Genomic DNA, 17,995 nt, shown 5'->3' with positions numbered 1-17,995 from the left:
TAATAGATTTGGTTAGAAATGACATACATAGCTTTATATTGACATCTCATTACAACAAGCATGACACACACACCCAACAGTTTGGGCTGAGAATTTTTCAGACGAGACATAAATCCGACATTAACTTGACATAAAATTAACGAGTTAAAATTTAAAATTTAAGGTACATCCTATGAATTAAGGTTAAGAAAATAGTACAAGGTGGAGATGGTTCTTTGGCATGGACAGGTAAATATGTGATAAGAAGCAGGCATAGAATAGATATATTCATGTCAAAAAAAAAAAAGAATAAATATATTCATTCATAAAATTTCTACAAAACCGCTCAGGGGTTTAGCACTTAGCACGGTCGATCTCTTGCTTGAAATTATTAATAACAAGTTATCCTGCATGTATCTACAATGTTCAGATTTTCATTGGATACAAGCGAAGGGGAAATACAAATAGAGGAACAAAGCAATGCTCGTCTACAACTTAAAAAAGCAATGGCTTCTCCACCGTTGGTTGTTAAATAGTTCAATCTTGTGTGGCTGCTCCTTGGTTGAGCTCGGCAAACCTCATGCCAACACGCATTGAATGCTTTAGAAACTTCTCAGCACATCGCCGCACGCAGGTTTCCTCTTGCTTTTGCAAGGATTTGTGCTTGAAGGTGTCCACACAATCATTAAAGCATCTCTCCACTAGTGAATTATACATCCTCAGGCTGAAAGAACGAAATTTAATATAATCAGAGGGAAGTGACAACTTAAATCGAAAATCCCAGGAAAATAATCCACAAAACAAGGACCAACTGACAAAATGCCAAGCTCTGCAAGTTTATATGTTATGATCACCTTCCAAACAAGTAATAAAATTGTAAAGCCATTGGATTTCCTTTTTTCATTTCACTGTCCATTATGTCACAACTCACAATGGAAAAACAAATAAAAAGTAAAGAGGAGGTCGCTCATCTAAATACAACCTGAGATCTTTGACGTTACTCAAGTCAACACTGATCACCATTTTCAAGAAACGCAGACTCATGTTCACTTATTTAAAAATCAAATATAGAATTAACTTAGCCTATGGCCCTATACTTTCATCTTGCTCAGAGAAAAATAAAAGGCGGCCTACACTTTCATGATACTTAAAAGGAAGGAGCTGACCACTATTTGGGATCAAGAGACCAATCACTAGATAATGGAGGAATGAAGGAAAAATAAAAAATAAAATAAAAAAAAGAATCATATTCTTCGTTGACAACATTATCTAAGGCTTAACCCGGACAGGTTGGTCTAGTGGTAAGAACTTAGGGATGAGGCATAAACTTGCACGATCCTAGGGTTGGTCCAGTGGTAAGAAAATTGGGATGAGGCATAAACTTGCACGATCCTAGGGTTGGTCCAGTGGTAAGAAAATTGGAATGAGGCGTAAACTTGGATGGTCCAATGGTAAGAAAGTTGCAATGAGGCGTACACTCACACAATCCTAGGTTCAAATCACACCGACCTACAAGCTCATTATCATCAACACCAACATGAGACACCAGGTATTTCAACTGAGTCCTGCCCTTGCTCTTCCTCTCACTCCCTCCTCCTGCTCGCTTCTTCTTCTTCTTCTTCAAACTATGCCCCATTCTCACCCAAACATCCCTTTTGCTCTTTCTTCAATTAGAAACCAACCCAATTCACCTCTTCACCTAAAACCCAGAACCCACGCCTCAATTTAGTCGCAAAGTTCCATGGCTCAACGTAATTTCAAGGCCAAGATCACATGCAAAATGTTTGAAAATCACATATATTAATAGGAACAGATGTGTTTTGAAAAATCACAAATGTTTGAATCTTGAAAGGGTTTTGGGAATGGAAGGAGGTTCTGAGACCTCTGAGGATCGGTAGGTTTGAGAGGTAAATGGAATGAATGGATGAATAGCAATTGGAGATAATTAGGATACATGTATTAAGAGGTTGAGTGAAAAGGTATTCTTGGAGGGTGAAGTGAAAGTCTAAAACATGGTGGCGATGAGAGCTTGGGTTGCTGGGTTCCCCGTTACGAAAAAAAAAAACATTATCTAAAACCTTCCTGGGATACAGATGCCACAAACAACATACTAACAACAACAAAGTAATTCATCCAAAAAAAAACAACAACAAATTATGCTAAGAACAAAATTCAGGTTCGTACCTAGGGAGACAGTCCATACAAACAAGGCAAAAAACTAATTTCGATACTGTGTTGTAAAAAGCACACGGTTAGCACAAGAAATGCATAAAAATGTCGTTCCCAAAACGTCCAGACACACCATATAAGCTGCACTGGTTTTAAGGAGAACGTTACTCTGGCTTCACATAACCAGCTTCACAAAAATTTACGACATTGGAGCTATACAGCACAGAGTGCGAACTGTGAAGCCAAAAATAAAATATATATATATATATATACAAATAAACAAAACAATTGCTTAAAGAACTTCAAACTGAACCTACCTACCATTCTCCTCACAAGTTTCTCAAAGCATTATTCTCTGGTTTCCTCTTCATTGAAGATGGAAACATACAAACAACAGTAAGATCAAGTAAACTCACTTTGCACAATTAAAGCATTTGAACAGTGCAATAAACGAGCAGTTCATTAAGCTAACAATCAGAAATTTTTTTGAGAAAAATAAAGATTATGGAACTGATTTAACCAAAGGATTTGAATTTAATTCAAGACAGTAACAGATGAATCTAGATTGTACCTATCACGAATCTGGAGCTGGTCGATCATGGAGGACATTCTGAGCTTATCTTCCTCCGGAAGATTATCCAGATCTCCTAGCATGCTCTTGTCCATATTGAAATCACTGTACCTCTTTCTACGAAACACACAATGAAAAAGGCTGCTTCAATCACTGTACTTCTTTCTACCCAACTGAGTCGTAAGTTCATTTTTATAACGACAAAGCCCTAGACTTCGTGGCTTCCCACTTTACGACGCCGTTTTCTGGACCATAGTCTCTCTACAAGAATTGTACAAATGCAGCCATATGGGCCTAGTTTAGGTGCCTGCTAGGCCCACAGACTCAGTCCAACAAGAAGTCGGCCCAAACATGGTAGAAGACGAAACAGCCCACTCAAGTCAATGTTTGTCCCCTACCGTCGGCGCATGCAGAGATGTCGGGCAACTTTTTAGGCATTCGGTAAACTTCTATGCAATCAAACAAAAAAACAAAAAAAGTATTTAAGAAAACGACAAATAAAATCAGATATTAGCGAGCAAAATATCAACAACAAGACACAAAGGCACAGAGAGAGAGAGAGAGAAAGACTGAAAGAGTGACACAGAGAGTACTGTGTGCGTGGTAGTGAAGAAAGAAAGAATGCCTCACAGTAGTTTTTCGGGTTCTCTGTCAACTCCGAAGGTGGACGTGGCGATCGACACGGGCAACGCCTTCTTCAACCACACCATTGATGGGTTCTTGAAGATCGGCGCCGTAACATTCTTCATTCCCTCTTTATCTTGCTCTCTACTTTGTCTTCTTCTCTTTCTGGGTAATGTGTTTGAAACCACAACATCAAGAATCAGACAGCTTTGTTCTTGATTTTTGTCTCAGGTCGGAGCTACCAGAGCAGCTGCAGAGGAGGCGTATGACGCCGCGAAAAGAGGTATGAATTTGGTCGCTGAGAAAAATGGAAAAGATAACACTTTTTCAATCTTTTGCTTTACTGTTTTTGCAAATCCAGAGTGGGTATTTCGAATGTAATAAAAAAAAATCTAAGATTCAATTTGTTTTTGTTTAGAACTTTACTCTGCTACAGTTTCTCAGCCCGCTTAACATGCTTTTTGCAGGGAGTGTTTCACGTCACAATTTAGAGCACTCGGTGAGTATCTATGAAACTATATCATATTTTGCAACCATGATGTCATGGTGGTTTCCTTCAGTAGCTTCATTTTTACTTAAGACATTGACAGGACAGGATCGAACAGATTGCTACACCTTGTTAGATTAATAATAGGTTCTATTGGTTTTTGTGGGACTCCTAGTAATTGTGCTGCTAATACTGTCAAAGTTGTTAAGCAACAGATGATTGTGACATGTCAATCTTGTCCTGCTAATGAAAAGTAATGTTATTGCAGCTGAAGAAGATGTGCAAAGAAGGCGCGTATTGGGGTAATTACGAGTCATATTGAATGTTTGTTATCAATGAGATAAATCAATTCTGTTTGGTGAATGTTTCAGTTGACTTTATTTTGCACAAATATTTCTTTTATTTACAGGAACTGTGGCTGGAGTTTATGTGGGAATGGAGTATGCAGTAGAGAGGGCTCGTGGCACCAGAGACTGGGTATGTTTTCTGTAAATTGCTAATTGAATTTCCTCTAGTCAACACATGAGCAATTGGTTTTTTTTTTTTTTTTAATCAAGGTTCAGAACATGGCTACTAATGATTTTGCAGTATATTTAACCTGTTTATGAAGCTTGTGAAGTTGAATCACGGAAATAAAACCAGATAACCCCCCATTAGTAATGTGTTGGCCTCACAATAATGCTCGGTTTGTTTCAATATAAAATGTTTTTCCAAAAACGTTTTTCTATTTTTCGGTGTTTGGTACGTCCGAAATTCATGGTCAAACCGACAATGTTTTCGATTGACCAGGAATACCTTCTTTAATTTCCATAAAATTGTTTATCTTTTTAAAATCATAAACCATTTTTCAAGTTTAACATTTTCCTTATTGCACGTACTCTTTTTTTCGGCTGCCGCCGGAATCCTCCGCAACATGCCGATATCGGTGTTCGCTGAAAGTTGCCGGGCCTTTTTTTGCCGCCATCAAAGGTCGCCAGCCATTGTTTGCTGTTGCTAATGTACAAGCCAAAAACATTTTCAAATAAAAACATTTTACGTCGATACCAACGAGCCCAAGTACATACCTTTGTACTGACAATATGTGTTTACTTTCGAAATGAGCCTTAATTGAATCAGTTTAGTTCTTGTTTTTTTTTATTCAATTGTTTGAAACATTTTCCTATCTCCCAACTCAATCAAGAGATCCATTTGCAGTTTCGGTTTTCAACTGAGAATTTTTTTTCGATAACATATATTATATTCTTTGGATGTGTTGCAGAAGAATGCCACGATTGGCGGTGCGTTGACAGGTGCTATAACAGGTGCTCTGATATCTGCAGCCGGCCACAATAACAAAGACAAGGTTGTGGTGGATGCCATTACAGGCGCCGCAATTGCAACTGCTGCGGAGTTCCTCAACTATCTCACCTGAACCGGTGTTCATTCTGAAGAGGAAGAACTGTCTGGTCTGTTTCTTATGTTATTTTTCTTGTGAGTTTCTAAGTTTGTAAGACAAACTAGTGAATGATTGCTGGTAGTCAATCGAGTCTAACTAGTTGGTACAATCTATAGGTGTTTTTAACATTCCTTTGCTAGCCAAATAAATGAAAGGGTGTTCTTTTTCCCTCGTATAAATCTGTCTTTTCTACCATACATCTATGTGTTTTTAGGGCCATCAGGCTATCTATTTAGGAAGCAATATACCACCCTGTTGTAACAGAGAGGAAGGAAAATGTAGGAATAATGAAAAGGAAAAGACTTGGGAGGCTTCAAGCTTCAAAATGTTCTTTATTTTATTATTATTATTATTATTTTTTAAATCCCTATAATTCTTTTAAAATCAAAGTTTTATCCCCTTAAGTATTCTCACATCTAAAATCCTAATTCCTCTCTTGCCATTAGTGTCTCAGGATTTATATCAGTAACTCACATAAAAATCCCTAATTAATATCATGTGTTGAGGTGAAACAATATCGTTCTACTCACGTAGACGGTAATTAGAACATATCTTGCAAGATATAATTTTGAATGCCATAAAAGATTTTGACTTCTGGACGCCAATTGGTTTTCAGATGAGGTGGTCAAAGGTTCAATCCAACAAATGATATCAAAGTCAGGGTTGCGGGTTCGTTTGAGTCGCGGGAGCATTATGTTGAGGGAGAGATTATTGAGCAGTGCGATTTTAAATGCCATAAAAGATTTTGGTTTTTCTCAATCTGAGAGACCATGAATTGAAGGAGTACTTAGTAACGGTTCATTACATGAAATAAAGTTTTTTTGAATTTCAAACATTTTCATTAATTAAGTTCCGACACCAATAACAAATCTGCAGTGGCACATAAAATTCAAACAAGCTCGCAACTCACAACTCCGCAATCAAAATAATACAAACTTCAATTTGCAGGAGACCATGGCTGTCTTATTTTACGATTACATGGGGACCCAAACATGCACCCCATTTTCTTCTTATCTTATATATAGACAAAACATCAACGACCACTGATGCTTTATTGGGACTTTTCACTTTTTTGTTCATTTGCCGCACTTGCATGGGTGGCTGTTGCAGCACTTGCAGTTTCCTGCTTCAAAGCTCTCAGACCCAGACCCTTCATAATATCTGCAATTACATAATGAAGAATTTTGATTCAAATTATTAAAATAGTAATTAAATAATTATATTTCTTATTTCTTATTTCTTATTTCTTATCATTTAACACAAATCAGTCCCATCCCATCCCACCTGCATGAATATTAATTGGAATAAAACTTCTTTCAATCTATTGAATTGTCGTCGCTTTTACAATTAATTTAAACTTAAAAAAATCTCAATTTAATATATCAATCTTTTATTTTATTTTATTTTATTTGTCAATTTCACCAATGTGTTAAGATTTTTTATTAAATTATGTCAAAATTCTCAAAAATTCAGGCTTGTGCCTTAAATCGTTGTAATTTATTTTCTAAAACAAGTAAGGGTATTTTAAAAATTTAGACACCCCCGACCAAAAATCCTATCGGACGGGTGAAATTGTTAAAAAAAAAAAATAAAAAAAATAAAAAAAATAAAAAATTAATACACTGAATTAAACCTTTTTATTTTTTTAAAAAAAATTTAAAGATAAATTTGTTCGTAGCACATATAAATGTAAATTTGCCTACATTTTCACTGGTGCAAACCCAGCAATGATGGTCATAGTGCTGCTGGTGTCCTCTGAGAAACCAAGTCAGGGTACTTCTTGCCGCTGCAAAAACAAGATGGAAAGAAACTCAGTCCAAGAATTTGACTGTTAGAATATTTTATATATTATTCTCTAAACTTTATTATCTTTTCTATTTGGGTTTATTTCTTATCTTAATTAGTCTAAAATTTCTTATTTATCACTTATTGTCTCTCTATATATAAAGGCATCTGCAATATCATATATCATTATCAATATGGAAGAGATGTAGTCTATTATATGTTTCCCCTCTCTCTTCTCTCTCCTTTTTCTGCTCTCTCCAATATATTCACAATATATTTACACTACAAAAAACCTTTTAATTAGTAACGACACATTATTAACGTGTCAATAGGCTTGACACGTTACTAAATGTTAGTAATGTGTGTAGCGTGTTACTAATTTGGATGTTACTAAATTCCTATTAGTCACGTGTCAGAAATTGATACGTTACTAAAGTTTAAAAAATTAGTAAAAAATAATAATTTTCTTTTTCAAATTTATTTCCGGAATTTGGACGAGTACTGCTCTTAGGCATGCAAGTTTTGTGTTCTTTCATTAAAAAGAATTTCAAAGCCTTTACTATGATCCCAAGCCAAAATCTTGCTGCTTTCTGTGGGTCTCGAATCTCGGCTGCCCATTTCCCCCACTGTTTCTACCTTACTCCTTTACAGTGCCTTGGGTCAACAATACTCATGTAATTAAGAAAAGAAACTAAACAAGTTGCAAATAATTAATTAATTTGAAAGAGATAAAAAGATCAGAAAAATCAACCAGAAAAATTAACCATAAAAATTAGAAAAATTATCCATTAGAGTATACGATGTCCGTTCCCCAAGTGGATTCAACCTGAAAAATCAAACCAAACCAACCAAAAAATGAGACCCCGAAAAATTTCAAACACCCAAACCCAAAACCCAGCAGAAAAATTTTTCTTCTCTTTTTCATTTCTTCTTATCTTCTCTTCTTTTTCTCTTCTCCTTTCATTTTTCTTCTTCCCATTTGAGAGAAGAGGGAACTGCCATGGGGGCATAGTGGGCGTGAGAGCAAAAGAGAGAAAAAGAGAAAGAAGAAAGAATAAAGAAAAAGTGCCGCAGGGAGGAAGAAAAAAGAAGGAAGAAAGAATAAAGAAAAAGTGCGCAGGGAGGAAGAAAAAAGAGGAAAGAAAAAAGAAAAAGAGGAAAAGAGGGAAGCAGCTTACGCATATTTCCGATGCCCGTTAGTAACGTGTCAAATCTGACACGTTACCATTTAGTAACGTGTCAGCTTTGACACGTTACTAAAGTTTTCGATTTTTTTATTTTTATTTTTTTTAGTTTTCGAATTAGTAATGTGTTAAATTTGATACGTTACTAAAGTTTTCGAGTTTTTATTTTTTAATTTTATTTTTTTTTCCAGTTTTCAAATTAGTAACGTGTCAACTTTGACACATTACGATTTAGTAACGTGGGTAAAGTGACACGTTACTAAAAAATTTAGTAACGTGTCACAAACTAACACGTTACTAAATGGTAACATAGCGAAAAATAATGAACAATATACACGTTACTAATACTACATTTTCTTGTAGTGTTAACAGTGACAATATTGAAAAGCGAAAGAAAAATTGAAAGAAACCGAACCATATATAAATCTTTTCAAGGAAACATGTTTCACACGGATTGCAGTGCTTAGGAAACTAGAGTGGAGGATATACCATTTGCAGTCATCGCCACAACTGCAGTTTGAGCCACAATTACAGGCAGAAGACATTTTCTTCAGAGTATTAATGAAAAGGATTGAAGAAAATATAACGGATCGATGAATTCAGACACTCTAGGACGAGTTTTGAGCTAGAGGCCTCATCTGCTATTTATAACGTAGGTGAGGGTAGGGAGGGATAGGCATCCACCGTACACGTGGGTGAATCCTATGCCAATTGCGTCTATGATTTTGTCTACGTGATACATCACATTCACTGCGTTATTGGCATGGAGCACCACCACCAACCAATCATTCAAATTTAGATAATATTAACTCGTTATTTTATGATGTTGTACCTTGAATGTGGGTACGTAAAATAATACCCCAAATGACAAATGCTACGTTTTCAATACTTTTTTAAGGAATTTAGTTTTAAATTGATTTGTTTTCACATGTGATTTATTATTTTAGTAAATGATTGAAAAAAAAAAAAATTAAAAGGAATGGAAGCATTTGGTTAATGCTTTAAAAAGTCATGACAAAACGAGTGTTTAGAGTTCTTTTGATCCAATTTTACTAAGGGTTGAGTCCTAATTTTGTTTTAAGCATGTTAGAAAAAAGTTAGTCAAGTATAGCAAATTAGTTTAGGCTTAAAATAGGAGTTGAGGGCCTTAAGTAGTAAACCTAATTAGTAGCTAGAAGGTCCAAGTGGACTATTATGTCATATTTCCCTTAACAATAATAATGTTACAATTTTTCCCTCGCTCCCGCTTTGAATAGAAAATAATAATAATAATAATAATAATAATAAGGAAAAACTTCAGTAAGGTCTCATGAACTTTCACCTGATTTTACAGACCCCTCTGAACTTTCAAATCTCTCATTTTGGACCCTTAAACTTCTATTTGCTCTCACTTTAGACCCCTCTGTTAGTTTTCAACGTTAAAGTCAAACCGTCAAACTTTTTATGCCCATTATACCCCTACTCAGCCCATTTGAAAATTTGAAAATGCCCAAAACTACAGAACTCACCCCAACCCAAAACGACACCGTTTTGGGCATTAAAATTATTATTTTTTCTTTAAAAAAAAAAAAGAAAATGCAAAATATTAAAAATATTGAAAAACTTAAAAAAAAATTTTAAAAAAAAACATGCCCAAAACGTGTTGTTTTGGGCATTAAAATTGTATTTTTTTTATTTTTTAAAGGGCAAAATTTTAAAAGGAGCCACCCCTTTGGCCAAAATCGAGCCACCCCATGACCGGTATGGGGTGGTCCAGTTACTCCAAATGACTAAAAAAAAAAAAAAGTGGGGGGAGGGGAGGAGGGGGGGAGGGGGCAGGTGGGTTCTGGGATGGGTTTGGGCTTTGTTTGGTAATGGAGATGGGGTTGGCCTAAATACTGTTCATCACCACTTCTCAAAAAAATCAACATCAAAACATTGTAACTTTTTCACTTTTAATATCAAATCATTCACTTTTTATTATTATTCAAATAAAAAAATCACTACAAAACAAAACTTTTTCACTTTTCCATACTACTTTTTCATTTTTTTTATACCAAACATTCTTACTTTTTTTCACATCAATCTACATCAACTACAGTCTTTAGGCCATCCCATTTGCCAAACACCCCCTTGGGGTTGGCCGACAAAATAAAATCAGATATTAGCGAGGAAAATATCAACAAGAAGACACAAAGGCACACAGAGACACAGAGACAGAGAGAGAGAGAGAGAGAGAGTGACACAGAGAGTGTTGTGTGCGTGGTAGTGAAGAAAGAAAGAATGCCTCACAGTAGTTTTTCGGGTTCTCTGACAACTCCGACGGTGGACGTGGCGATCGACACGGGCAACGCCTTCTTCAACCACACCATTGATGGGTTCTTGAAGATCGGCGCCGTAACATTCTTCATTCCCTCTTTATCTTTCTCTCTACTTTGTCTTCTTCTCTTTCTGGGTAATGTGTTTGAAACCACAACATCAAGAATCAGACAGCTTTGTTCTTGATTTTTGTCTCAGGTTGCAGCTACCAGAGCAGCTGCAGAGGATGCATATGACGCCGCGAAAAGAGGTATGAATTTGGTCGCTGAGAAAAATGGAAAAGATTAAACTTTTTCAATCTTTTGCTTTACTGTTTTTGCGAATCCAGAGTGGGTATTTCGAATGCAATAAAAAAAAAAAAAATCTAAGATTCAATTTGTTTTTTTCTTTTAGAACTTTACTCTGCTACAGTTTCTCAGCCCGCTTAACATGCTGTTTGCAGGGAGTATTTCACGTCACAATTTGGAGCACTCGGTGAGTATCTATGAAACTATATCATATTTTGCAACCATGATGTCATGGTGGTTTCCTTCAGTAGCTTCATTTTTACTTAAGACATTGACAGGACAGGATCAAACAGATTGCTACAACTTGTTAGATTAATAATAGGTTCTATTGGTTTTTGTGGGACTCCTAGTAATTGTGCTGCTAATACTGTCAAAGTTGTTAAGCAACAGAAGATTGTGACATGTCAATCTTGTCCTGCTAATGAAAAGTAATGTTATTGCAGCTGAAGAAGATGTGCAAAGAAGGCGCGTATTGGGGTAATTACGAGTCATATTGAATGTTTGTTATCAATGAGATAATGCAATTCTGTTTGGTGAATGTTTCAGTTGACTTTATTTTGCACAAATATTCCTTTTATTTACAGGAACTGTGGCTGCTGTTTATGTGGGAATGGAGTATGCAGTAGAGGGGGCTCGTGGCACCAGAGACTGGGTATGTTTTCTGTAAAGTGCTAATTGAATTTCCTCTTGTCAACACATGAGCAATTGTTTTTTTTTTTTTTTTTTTTTAATCAGGGTTCAGAACATGGCTACTGATTCTGAGAAATTTGACTTCCACTCTGTTTATTAGTTTCCTAATGATTTTGCAGTATATTTAACCTGTTTATGAAGCTTATGAAGTTAGATCAGGGAAATAAAACCAGATAACCCCCATTAGTAATGTGTTGGCCTCACAATAATGCTCGGTTTGTTTCAGTATAAAATGTTTTTCCAAAAACCTTTTTCTATTTTCCGGTGTTTGGTACGACCGAAATTCGTGGTCAAACCGAAAATGTTTTCGATTGACCAGGAATACCTTCTTTAATTTCCATAAAATTGTTTATCTTTTTATAATTGTAAACCATTTTTCAAGTTTAAGCTTTTCCTTATTGCACGTACTCTTTTTTCGGCTGCCTCCGGAATCCTCCGCAACATGCCGATATCGGTGTTCGCTGAAAGTTGCCGGCCTTTTTTGGCCGCCATCAAAGGTCGCCAGCCATTGTTTGCTGTTCCTAATGTACAAGCCAAAAACTTTTTAGGTCGAAACCAACGAGCCCAAGTACATACCTTTGTACTGACAATATGTGTTTCTTGCGAAATGAGCCTTAAGTGAATCGGTTTAGTTCTTGTTTTTTTATTCAATTGTTTGAAACATTTTCGTGTCTCCCAACTCAATCAAGAGATTCATTTGCAGTTTTGGTATTCCAACGGAGAATTTGTTTTCCATAACATATATTATTTTCTTTGGATGCATTGCAGAAGAATGCCACGATTGGCGGTGCGTTGACAGGTGCTATAACAGGTGCTCTGATATCTGCAGCCGGCCACAATAACAAAGACAAGGTTGTGGTGGATGCCATTACAGGCGCCGCAATTGCAACTGCTGCGGAGTTCCTCAACTATCTCACCTGAACCGGTGTTCATTCTGAGGAGGAAGAACTGTCTGGTCTGTTTCTTATGTTATTTTTCTTGTGAGTTTCTAAGTTTGTAAGACAAACAAGTGAATGATTGCTGGTAGTCAATCGAGTCTAACTAGTTGGTGCAATCTATAGGTGTTTTTAACATTCCTTTCCTAGCCAAATAAATGAAAGGGTGTTCTTTTTCCCTCGTATAAATCTGTCTTTTCTACCATACATCTATGTGTTTTTAGGGCCATCAGGCTATCTATTTAGGAAGCAATATACCACCCTGTTGTAACAGAGAGGAAGGAAAGACTTGGGAGGCTTCAAGCTTCAAAATGTTCTTTATTATTAGGAGAAACTTCACTAAGGACCCCTAAACTTTCACCCGTTTTGAATACTCCCCCTGAACTTCAAAATCTCTCAATTTAATCCCCTGAACTTTCAATTGCTTTCAATTTAGACACCTTCGTCAGATTTTAAACATCACATGACGTTTATACCCCTGACTTTTGTATAAAATTTAAACTCCTAAAACGTTTTTTTATTTAAAAAAAAAAAAAACAAAAATCAGGGATATTTTAGTCTTTTTTTTTGAATTTTTAACAGCTAAAATTAACGGAAGGGTCCAAATTGAGAACAATTGAAAGTTCAGGGGACTAAATTGAGAGATTTTGAAGTTCGGGGGGTATTTCAAAACGGGTGAAAGTTTGGGGGTGCTTAGTGAAGTTTCCCCTTATTATTATTAAGGAAAAATATAAAAAAGCCTCCCAAACTACCATCCGTTTTCGATTTAGCCTCCTAATGTTCCAAAAGTAATAAAGTAGCCCCCCAAATTACCAAACTATTGCATTTTGACTACTCCGTTAGTCAAAACCGTCAGTTTGGACGGAAACTGCAAAACGACATCATTTTGTTATGGGTAAGTTACTACAATGCCCTTTTACGAAAAAAAATATTTTTTTGGGAAAAATATAAAAAAGCCCCCCAAACTACTAGTCATTTTCATTTTAACTCCTTAATGTTCAAAAAGTGATAAAATAGCTCTCCAACTACCAAATAGTTGCAATTTGGCTACTCCGTTAGTCATTACTGTCAAATATGATGGAAAATTCAAAACTACGTCATTTTGGCAATGGTAAATTACTAAAATGTCCTTTTAGAAAAAAAAAATCATATTAAAACAAGCAAGCAAAACGGTGCCGTTTTGCTTGAAATTAGGGTTCCTTACACTTACCAAAACGGCGCCATTTTGGTAAGTGTTAGGAATTAAAAGAAAACCTTAGACCCCACGCAAAAAAAACCCCCAACCCCAGTTTATCTCTCTCCTCTAAATCGCCGACCACCGTGTTCTATCTCTGGCAACCTTCTCCCTCCAATGAAAAAATCGCGACGCCCCTCTCTCTCTCTCAAAACTAGCTGCCCTTGCCACCACCATCCATCACCGCCAGCCACACCATCCACTGGCTATGAAGCGTTACCGAAAAATTCTTACCCATTGTAGAAATCAAATAAAAAAACCACGTTCGTAGATAAACAACACCAATCCGACAACTATGCCATGAAATACAATAAAAAGATTGAGTTATGGGTAAGATTTATAGGCCGCTGGAGATAGACGATGTGGTGGCCGGCGGTTTTGGGGAGAGAGATAAATTGGGGTTGGGGGTTTTTTCGTGGGTCACCTGCGTGGGGTCTAGGGTTTTTTCTTTTAATTCCTGACACTTTCCAAAGCAGCGCCGTTTTGGTAAGTGTAAGGAAACCCTAATTTCAAGCAAAATGGCGCCGTTTTGCTTACTTGTTTTAATATGATTTTTTTTCTTTTCAAAAAGGGCATTTTGGTAACTTATCATTGCCAAAACGACGTAGTTTTAAATTTTTCATCATATTTGACGGTATTGACTAACGGAGTGGCAAAATTGCAATTGTTTGGTAGTTTGGGGGTTACTTTATCACTTTCTGAACATTAAGGGGCTAAAATGAAAACGGCTGGTAGTTTGGGGGGCTTTTTTATATTTTTCTGAATTTTTTTTTTTTTTTTTGGAAACTTCACTAAGGCCCCCTAAACTTCCGGCCGATTTTGCAGACCCCTCCTGAACTTTCAAATCTCTCATTTTGGACCCTTAAACTTTCATTTTCTCTCACTTTAGACCCCTCTGTTAGTTTTCAACGTTAAATGCCCATTATACCCCTACCCAGCCCACTTGAAATTCCGAAAATGCCCAAAATTACAGCACCCACCCCAGCTCAAAACGAAACCGTTTTGGGCATTAAATTTTTTTTTTTTTTTTTTTAAAAAAAAAAAGGGAAAAAAGGGGGAGAAGGATCGGGCTTGGCCAAAATGGGGTGGCCAGACCACCCCATTTTTGGCCAAGGGGGTGGCTGGAGCCACCCCTGGGCCGATTTGGAGGTGGTTCGACCACCCCCATGGCCAAGGGGGTGGCCCGGCCACCCCCTTGGCAAAAAAAAGAAAAAAAAAAAAGGGGGGGGGAATCGGTGCATTTGGGGCCACCCCCAGCCCCTTGGGGGTGGCCCCAAATGCACCGATTCCTCCCCTTTTTTTTTTCTTTTTTTTTTTTCCCAAGGGGGTGGCTGGAGCCACCCTGATATTACTCCACTTTTTTTTTTTAAAAAAAAAAGCCCAAAACGACGTCGTTTTGGGCTGGATGAGTGTTGTAATTTTTAGGGATCCAAAACGATGTTAGCTTTAACGAGGGTATAATAGGTATAAAAAAGTCAAACCGTTAAATCTAACGTTGAAAACTGACGGAGGGGTCCAAAGTGAGAGAAAATAGAAGTTTAAAGGTCCAAAATGAGAGTTTTTGAAGTTCAGGGGGGGTTTACAAAATCGGCCGGAAGTTCAGGAGGCCTTAGTGAAGTTTCCCTTTTTTTTTTTCATAGAAGAGCATTGTAGTAACTTACCATTAACAAAACGACATCGTTTTGTAGTTTCCATCCAATCTGACGGTTTTGACTAACAGAGTGACCAAAATGCAATAATTTGGTAGTTTGGAGGGCTACTTTTTCACTTTTGAAATATTAAGGAGCTAAATCGAAAACGACTGGTAGTTTGAGAGACTTTTTTATATTTTTCCCTTATTATTATTATTATTATTTTAAATCCTTATAATTCTTTTAAAATCAGAGTTGTATCCCCATAAGTTTTCTCACATCTAAAATCCTATTTCCTCTCTTGCCATTAGTGTCTCAGGATTTATATCAATAACTCACATAAAAATCCCTAATATCATGTGTTGAGGTGAAACAATATTGTTCTACTCACGTGAACGGTAATTAGAACATATCTTGCGGGGTATGATTTTGAAAGCCATAAAAAATTTTGGCTTCTGGACATCAATTAGTTTTCAGATGAGGTAGTCAAAGGTCCGATCCAACAAATGATATCAGAGTCAGGGTTGCAGGTTCGTTTCAATCGCGGGAGCGTTATGTTGAGGGAGAGATTATTGAGCTTTGCTCACATGAACGGCTTTTAGAACACATCTTATGGAGTGTAATTTTAAATGCCATAAAAGATTTTGATTTCTCTTAATCTGAAATTGAAGGAATACTTGGTAACGGTTCATTACATGAAATAGACATTTTTTGAACTTCAAACATTTGCATTAATTAAGTTCCAACACCCATAACAAATCTGCAGTGGCACATAAAATTCAAACACACTCACAACTCACAACTCCGCAATCCAAATAAAACAAACTTCAATTTGCAGAGACAATGGCTGTCTTATTTTACGATTGCATGGGACCCAAGCATGCACCCCATTTTCTTCTTATCTTATATATAGACAAAACATCGACGACCACTGTTGCTTTATTGGGACTTTTGACCTTTTTGTTCATTTGCCGCACTTGCATGGGTGGCTGTTGCAGCACTTGCAGGTTCCTGCTTCAAAGCTCTCAGACCCAGACCCTTCATAATATCTGCAATTACATAATGAAGAATTTTAATTCAAATTATTAAAATAGTAATTAAATAATTATATTTCTTATTTCTTATTTCTTATCATTTAACACAAACCAGTCCCATCCCATCCCACCTGCATGAATATTAATTGTCGTCGTTTTTGCAATTACTTTAAACTTTAAAAAAATTTAATTTAATATATCAATCTTTTATTTTATTATTATTTTTTTTTTTCAATTTCACCAACGTGTTAAGATTTTTAATTAAATTCTGTCAAAATTCTCAAAAATTCAGGCATGTGCCTTAAATTGTTGTAATTTATTTTCTAAAACAAGTAAGGGTATTTTAAAAATTTAGACACCCCTGACAAAAAATCCTATCCGATGGGTGAAATTGAAAAAAAAAAAAAAGAAAAGAAAAGAAAAGAAAATTAATACACTAAATTAAACCTTTATTTTATTTTATTTTATTTTAAGTTTATAGATAAATTTGTTCGTATTAATTTGACGCGGCACATATAAATGTGAATTTGCCTACATCTTCACTGGTGCAAACCCAGCAACGATAGTCATAGTGCTACTGGTGTCCTCTGAGAAACCAAGGTCAGGGTACTTCTTGCCATTGCAAAAACAAGACGAAAGAAACTCAGTCCAAGAATTTGACTGTTAGAATATTGGGGAAAGTCCACATAACCCCCTCAAATTACTACCCAATTAACAATGTCCCCCCAAACTTTCAATTGTGGCAATGTCCCCCCCAAACTACTAAAAATTGTCAATGTTTCCCTCAATGACAAAATTACCCTTAGTAAATTAAAAAAAAAAAAAAAAACTGAAACTAACAAAAAAAAAATCTCTAAACGATGGACAATTTTTTTTAAAAAAAATCAATTTTATAAGAAAAAAATTGAAAATTTTCGTTTTTTTTTTTCAAAAATTTTTGTTTTATAATTTTATTTAAATAAAGATTTACGTTTAAAAAAATAAAATTTTCGTTTAATAAAATGATATATATATTTTTTAAACTAAATAAAAAAATAGTTTTTTTTTTTTAAATAAAAATTCTGTTTTAAAAAAAATCAAAAATTTTTGTTTTAAAAAAATTGTTTTTTTTTGTTAAATATTATCTTTAAATTAAAAATTTTCATTTTTTTTAAAAATCAATTTTTTTTTTTGAATTTATAGGGGTATTTTTGTCTTATTGAGAAATCTATAGGGGCATTTTTGTTTTTGTTGCTAGTCTTGGGGGGGACATTGACAATGTTTTGGTAGTTTGGAGGGGACATTGTCAATTGAAAGTTTGGGAGGGACATTGTCAATTGAAAGTTTGGGAGGGACATTGTCAATTAGGTGGTAGTTTGAGGGGGGTATGTGGACTTTACCCTAGAATATTTTATATATTATTCTCTAAACTTTATTATCTTTTCTATTAGGGCTTATTTCCTACCTTAATTAGTCTAAGATTTATTGTTTATCACTTATTGTCTCTGTCTATATATAAAGGCCTCTGTTATATATCATTATCAATATAGAACAGATTTAGTATATTATATGTTTCTCCTCTCTCTTCTCTCTCCTTTTTCCGCTCTCTCCAATATATTCACAATATATTTAACAGTGACAATATTTAAAAGCGAAAGAAAAAATTGAAAGAA

At 35.6% G+C, this 17,995-nt stretch overlaps 3 protein-coding genes across 3 annotated transcripts; 2 read left to right on the top strand and 1 right to left on the bottom strand.

Annotated features, from left to right (window-relative positions):
- Positions 1-277: 277 nt before the first annotated feature.
- Positions 278-2,904, bottom strand: LOC132164055 (mitochondrial import inner membrane translocase subunit Tim9). The gene is made up of 2 exons (XM_059574464.2): positions 2,720-2,904; positions 278-703 (listed from the first exon to the last, which is right to left on the bottom strand). Exons 1-2 carry the CDS (start codon positions 2,812-2,814, stop codon positions 517-519), a joined length of 282 nt encoding a protein of 93 aa, XP_059430447.1. The 5' UTR covers positions 2,815-2,904; the 3' UTR covers positions 278-516.
- A 360-nt stretch (positions 2,905-3,264) lies between these two features.
- On the top strand, positions 3,265-5,444 carry LOC132164594 (outer envelope pore protein 16, chloroplastic). Its single transcript, XM_059575130.2, has 6 exons — positions 3,265-3,454; positions 3,575-3,626; positions 3,811-3,842; positions 4,099-4,132; positions 4,240-4,307; positions 5,089-5,444. Exons 1-6 carry the CDS (start codon positions 3,341-3,343, stop codon positions 5,239-5,241), a joined length of 453 nt encoding a protein of 150 aa, XP_059431113.1. The 5' UTR covers positions 3,265-3,340; the 3' UTR covers positions 5,242-5,444.
- Positions 5,445-10,400: 4,956 nt separating this feature from the next.
- On the top strand, positions 10,401-12,625 carry LOC132163821 (outer envelope pore protein 16, chloroplastic). The gene is made up of 6 exons (XM_059574200.2): positions 10,401-10,610; positions 10,731-10,782; positions 10,975-11,006; positions 11,263-11,296; positions 11,404-11,471; positions 12,278-12,625. The coding sequence occupies exons 1-6, from the start codon at positions 10,497-10,499 to the stop codon at positions 12,428-12,430; spliced, it is 453 nt and encodes a 150-aa protein (XP_059430183.1). The 5' UTR covers positions 10,401-10,496; the 3' UTR covers positions 12,431-12,625.
- The last annotated feature ends 5,370 nt before the right edge of the window (positions 12,626-17,995 follow it).

The sequence above is a fragment of the Corylus avellana genome, chromosome 8 (assembly GCF_965113065.1).
Source record: "Corylus avellana chromosome 8, dhCorAvel1.hap1.2, whole genome shotgun sequence".
In the NCBI taxonomy this organism is placed as follows: domain Eukaryota; kingdom Viridiplantae; phylum Streptophyta; class Magnoliopsida; order Fagales; family Betulaceae; genus Corylus; species Corylus avellana.
Note: the sequence above shows the minus strand (reverse complement) of the source record. Positions and strands in the feature narration are given on the sequence as shown.

Coding starts and splice junctions, on each gene's coding strand:
- LOC132164594 (XM_059575130.2), top strand. CDS start 3,341: ATGCCTCACAGTAGTTTTTCGGGTTCTCTGTCAACTCCGAAGGTGGAC. Junction 3,627..3,810: donor GTATGACGCCGCGAAAAGAG/GTATGAATTTGG, acceptor TGCTTTTTGCAG/GGAGTGTTTCACGTCACAAT. Junction 3,843..4,098: donor GTCACAATTTAGAGCACTCG/GTGAGTATCTAT, acceptor ATGTTATTGCAG/CTGAAGAAGATGTGCAAAGA.
- LOC132163821 (XM_059574200.2), top strand. CDS start 10,497: ATGCCTCACAGTAGTTTTTCGGGTTCTCTGACAACTCCGACGGTGGAC. Junction 11,007..11,262: donor GTCACAATTTGGAGCACTCG/GTGAGTATCTAT, acceptor ATGTTATTGCAG/CTGAAGAAGATGTGCAAAGA. Junction 11,472..12,277: donor CTCGTGGCACCAGAGACTGG/GTATGTTTTCTG, acceptor GATGCATTGCAG/AAGAATGCCACGATTGGCGG.
- LOC132164055 (XM_059574464.2), bottom strand. CDS start 2,814: ATGGACAAGAGCATGCTAGGAGATCTGGATAATCTTCCGGAGGAAGAT. Junction 704..2,719: donor CAGCTCCAGATTCGTGATAG/GTACAATCTAGA, acceptor TCGTTCTTTCAG/CCTGAGGATGTATAATTCAC.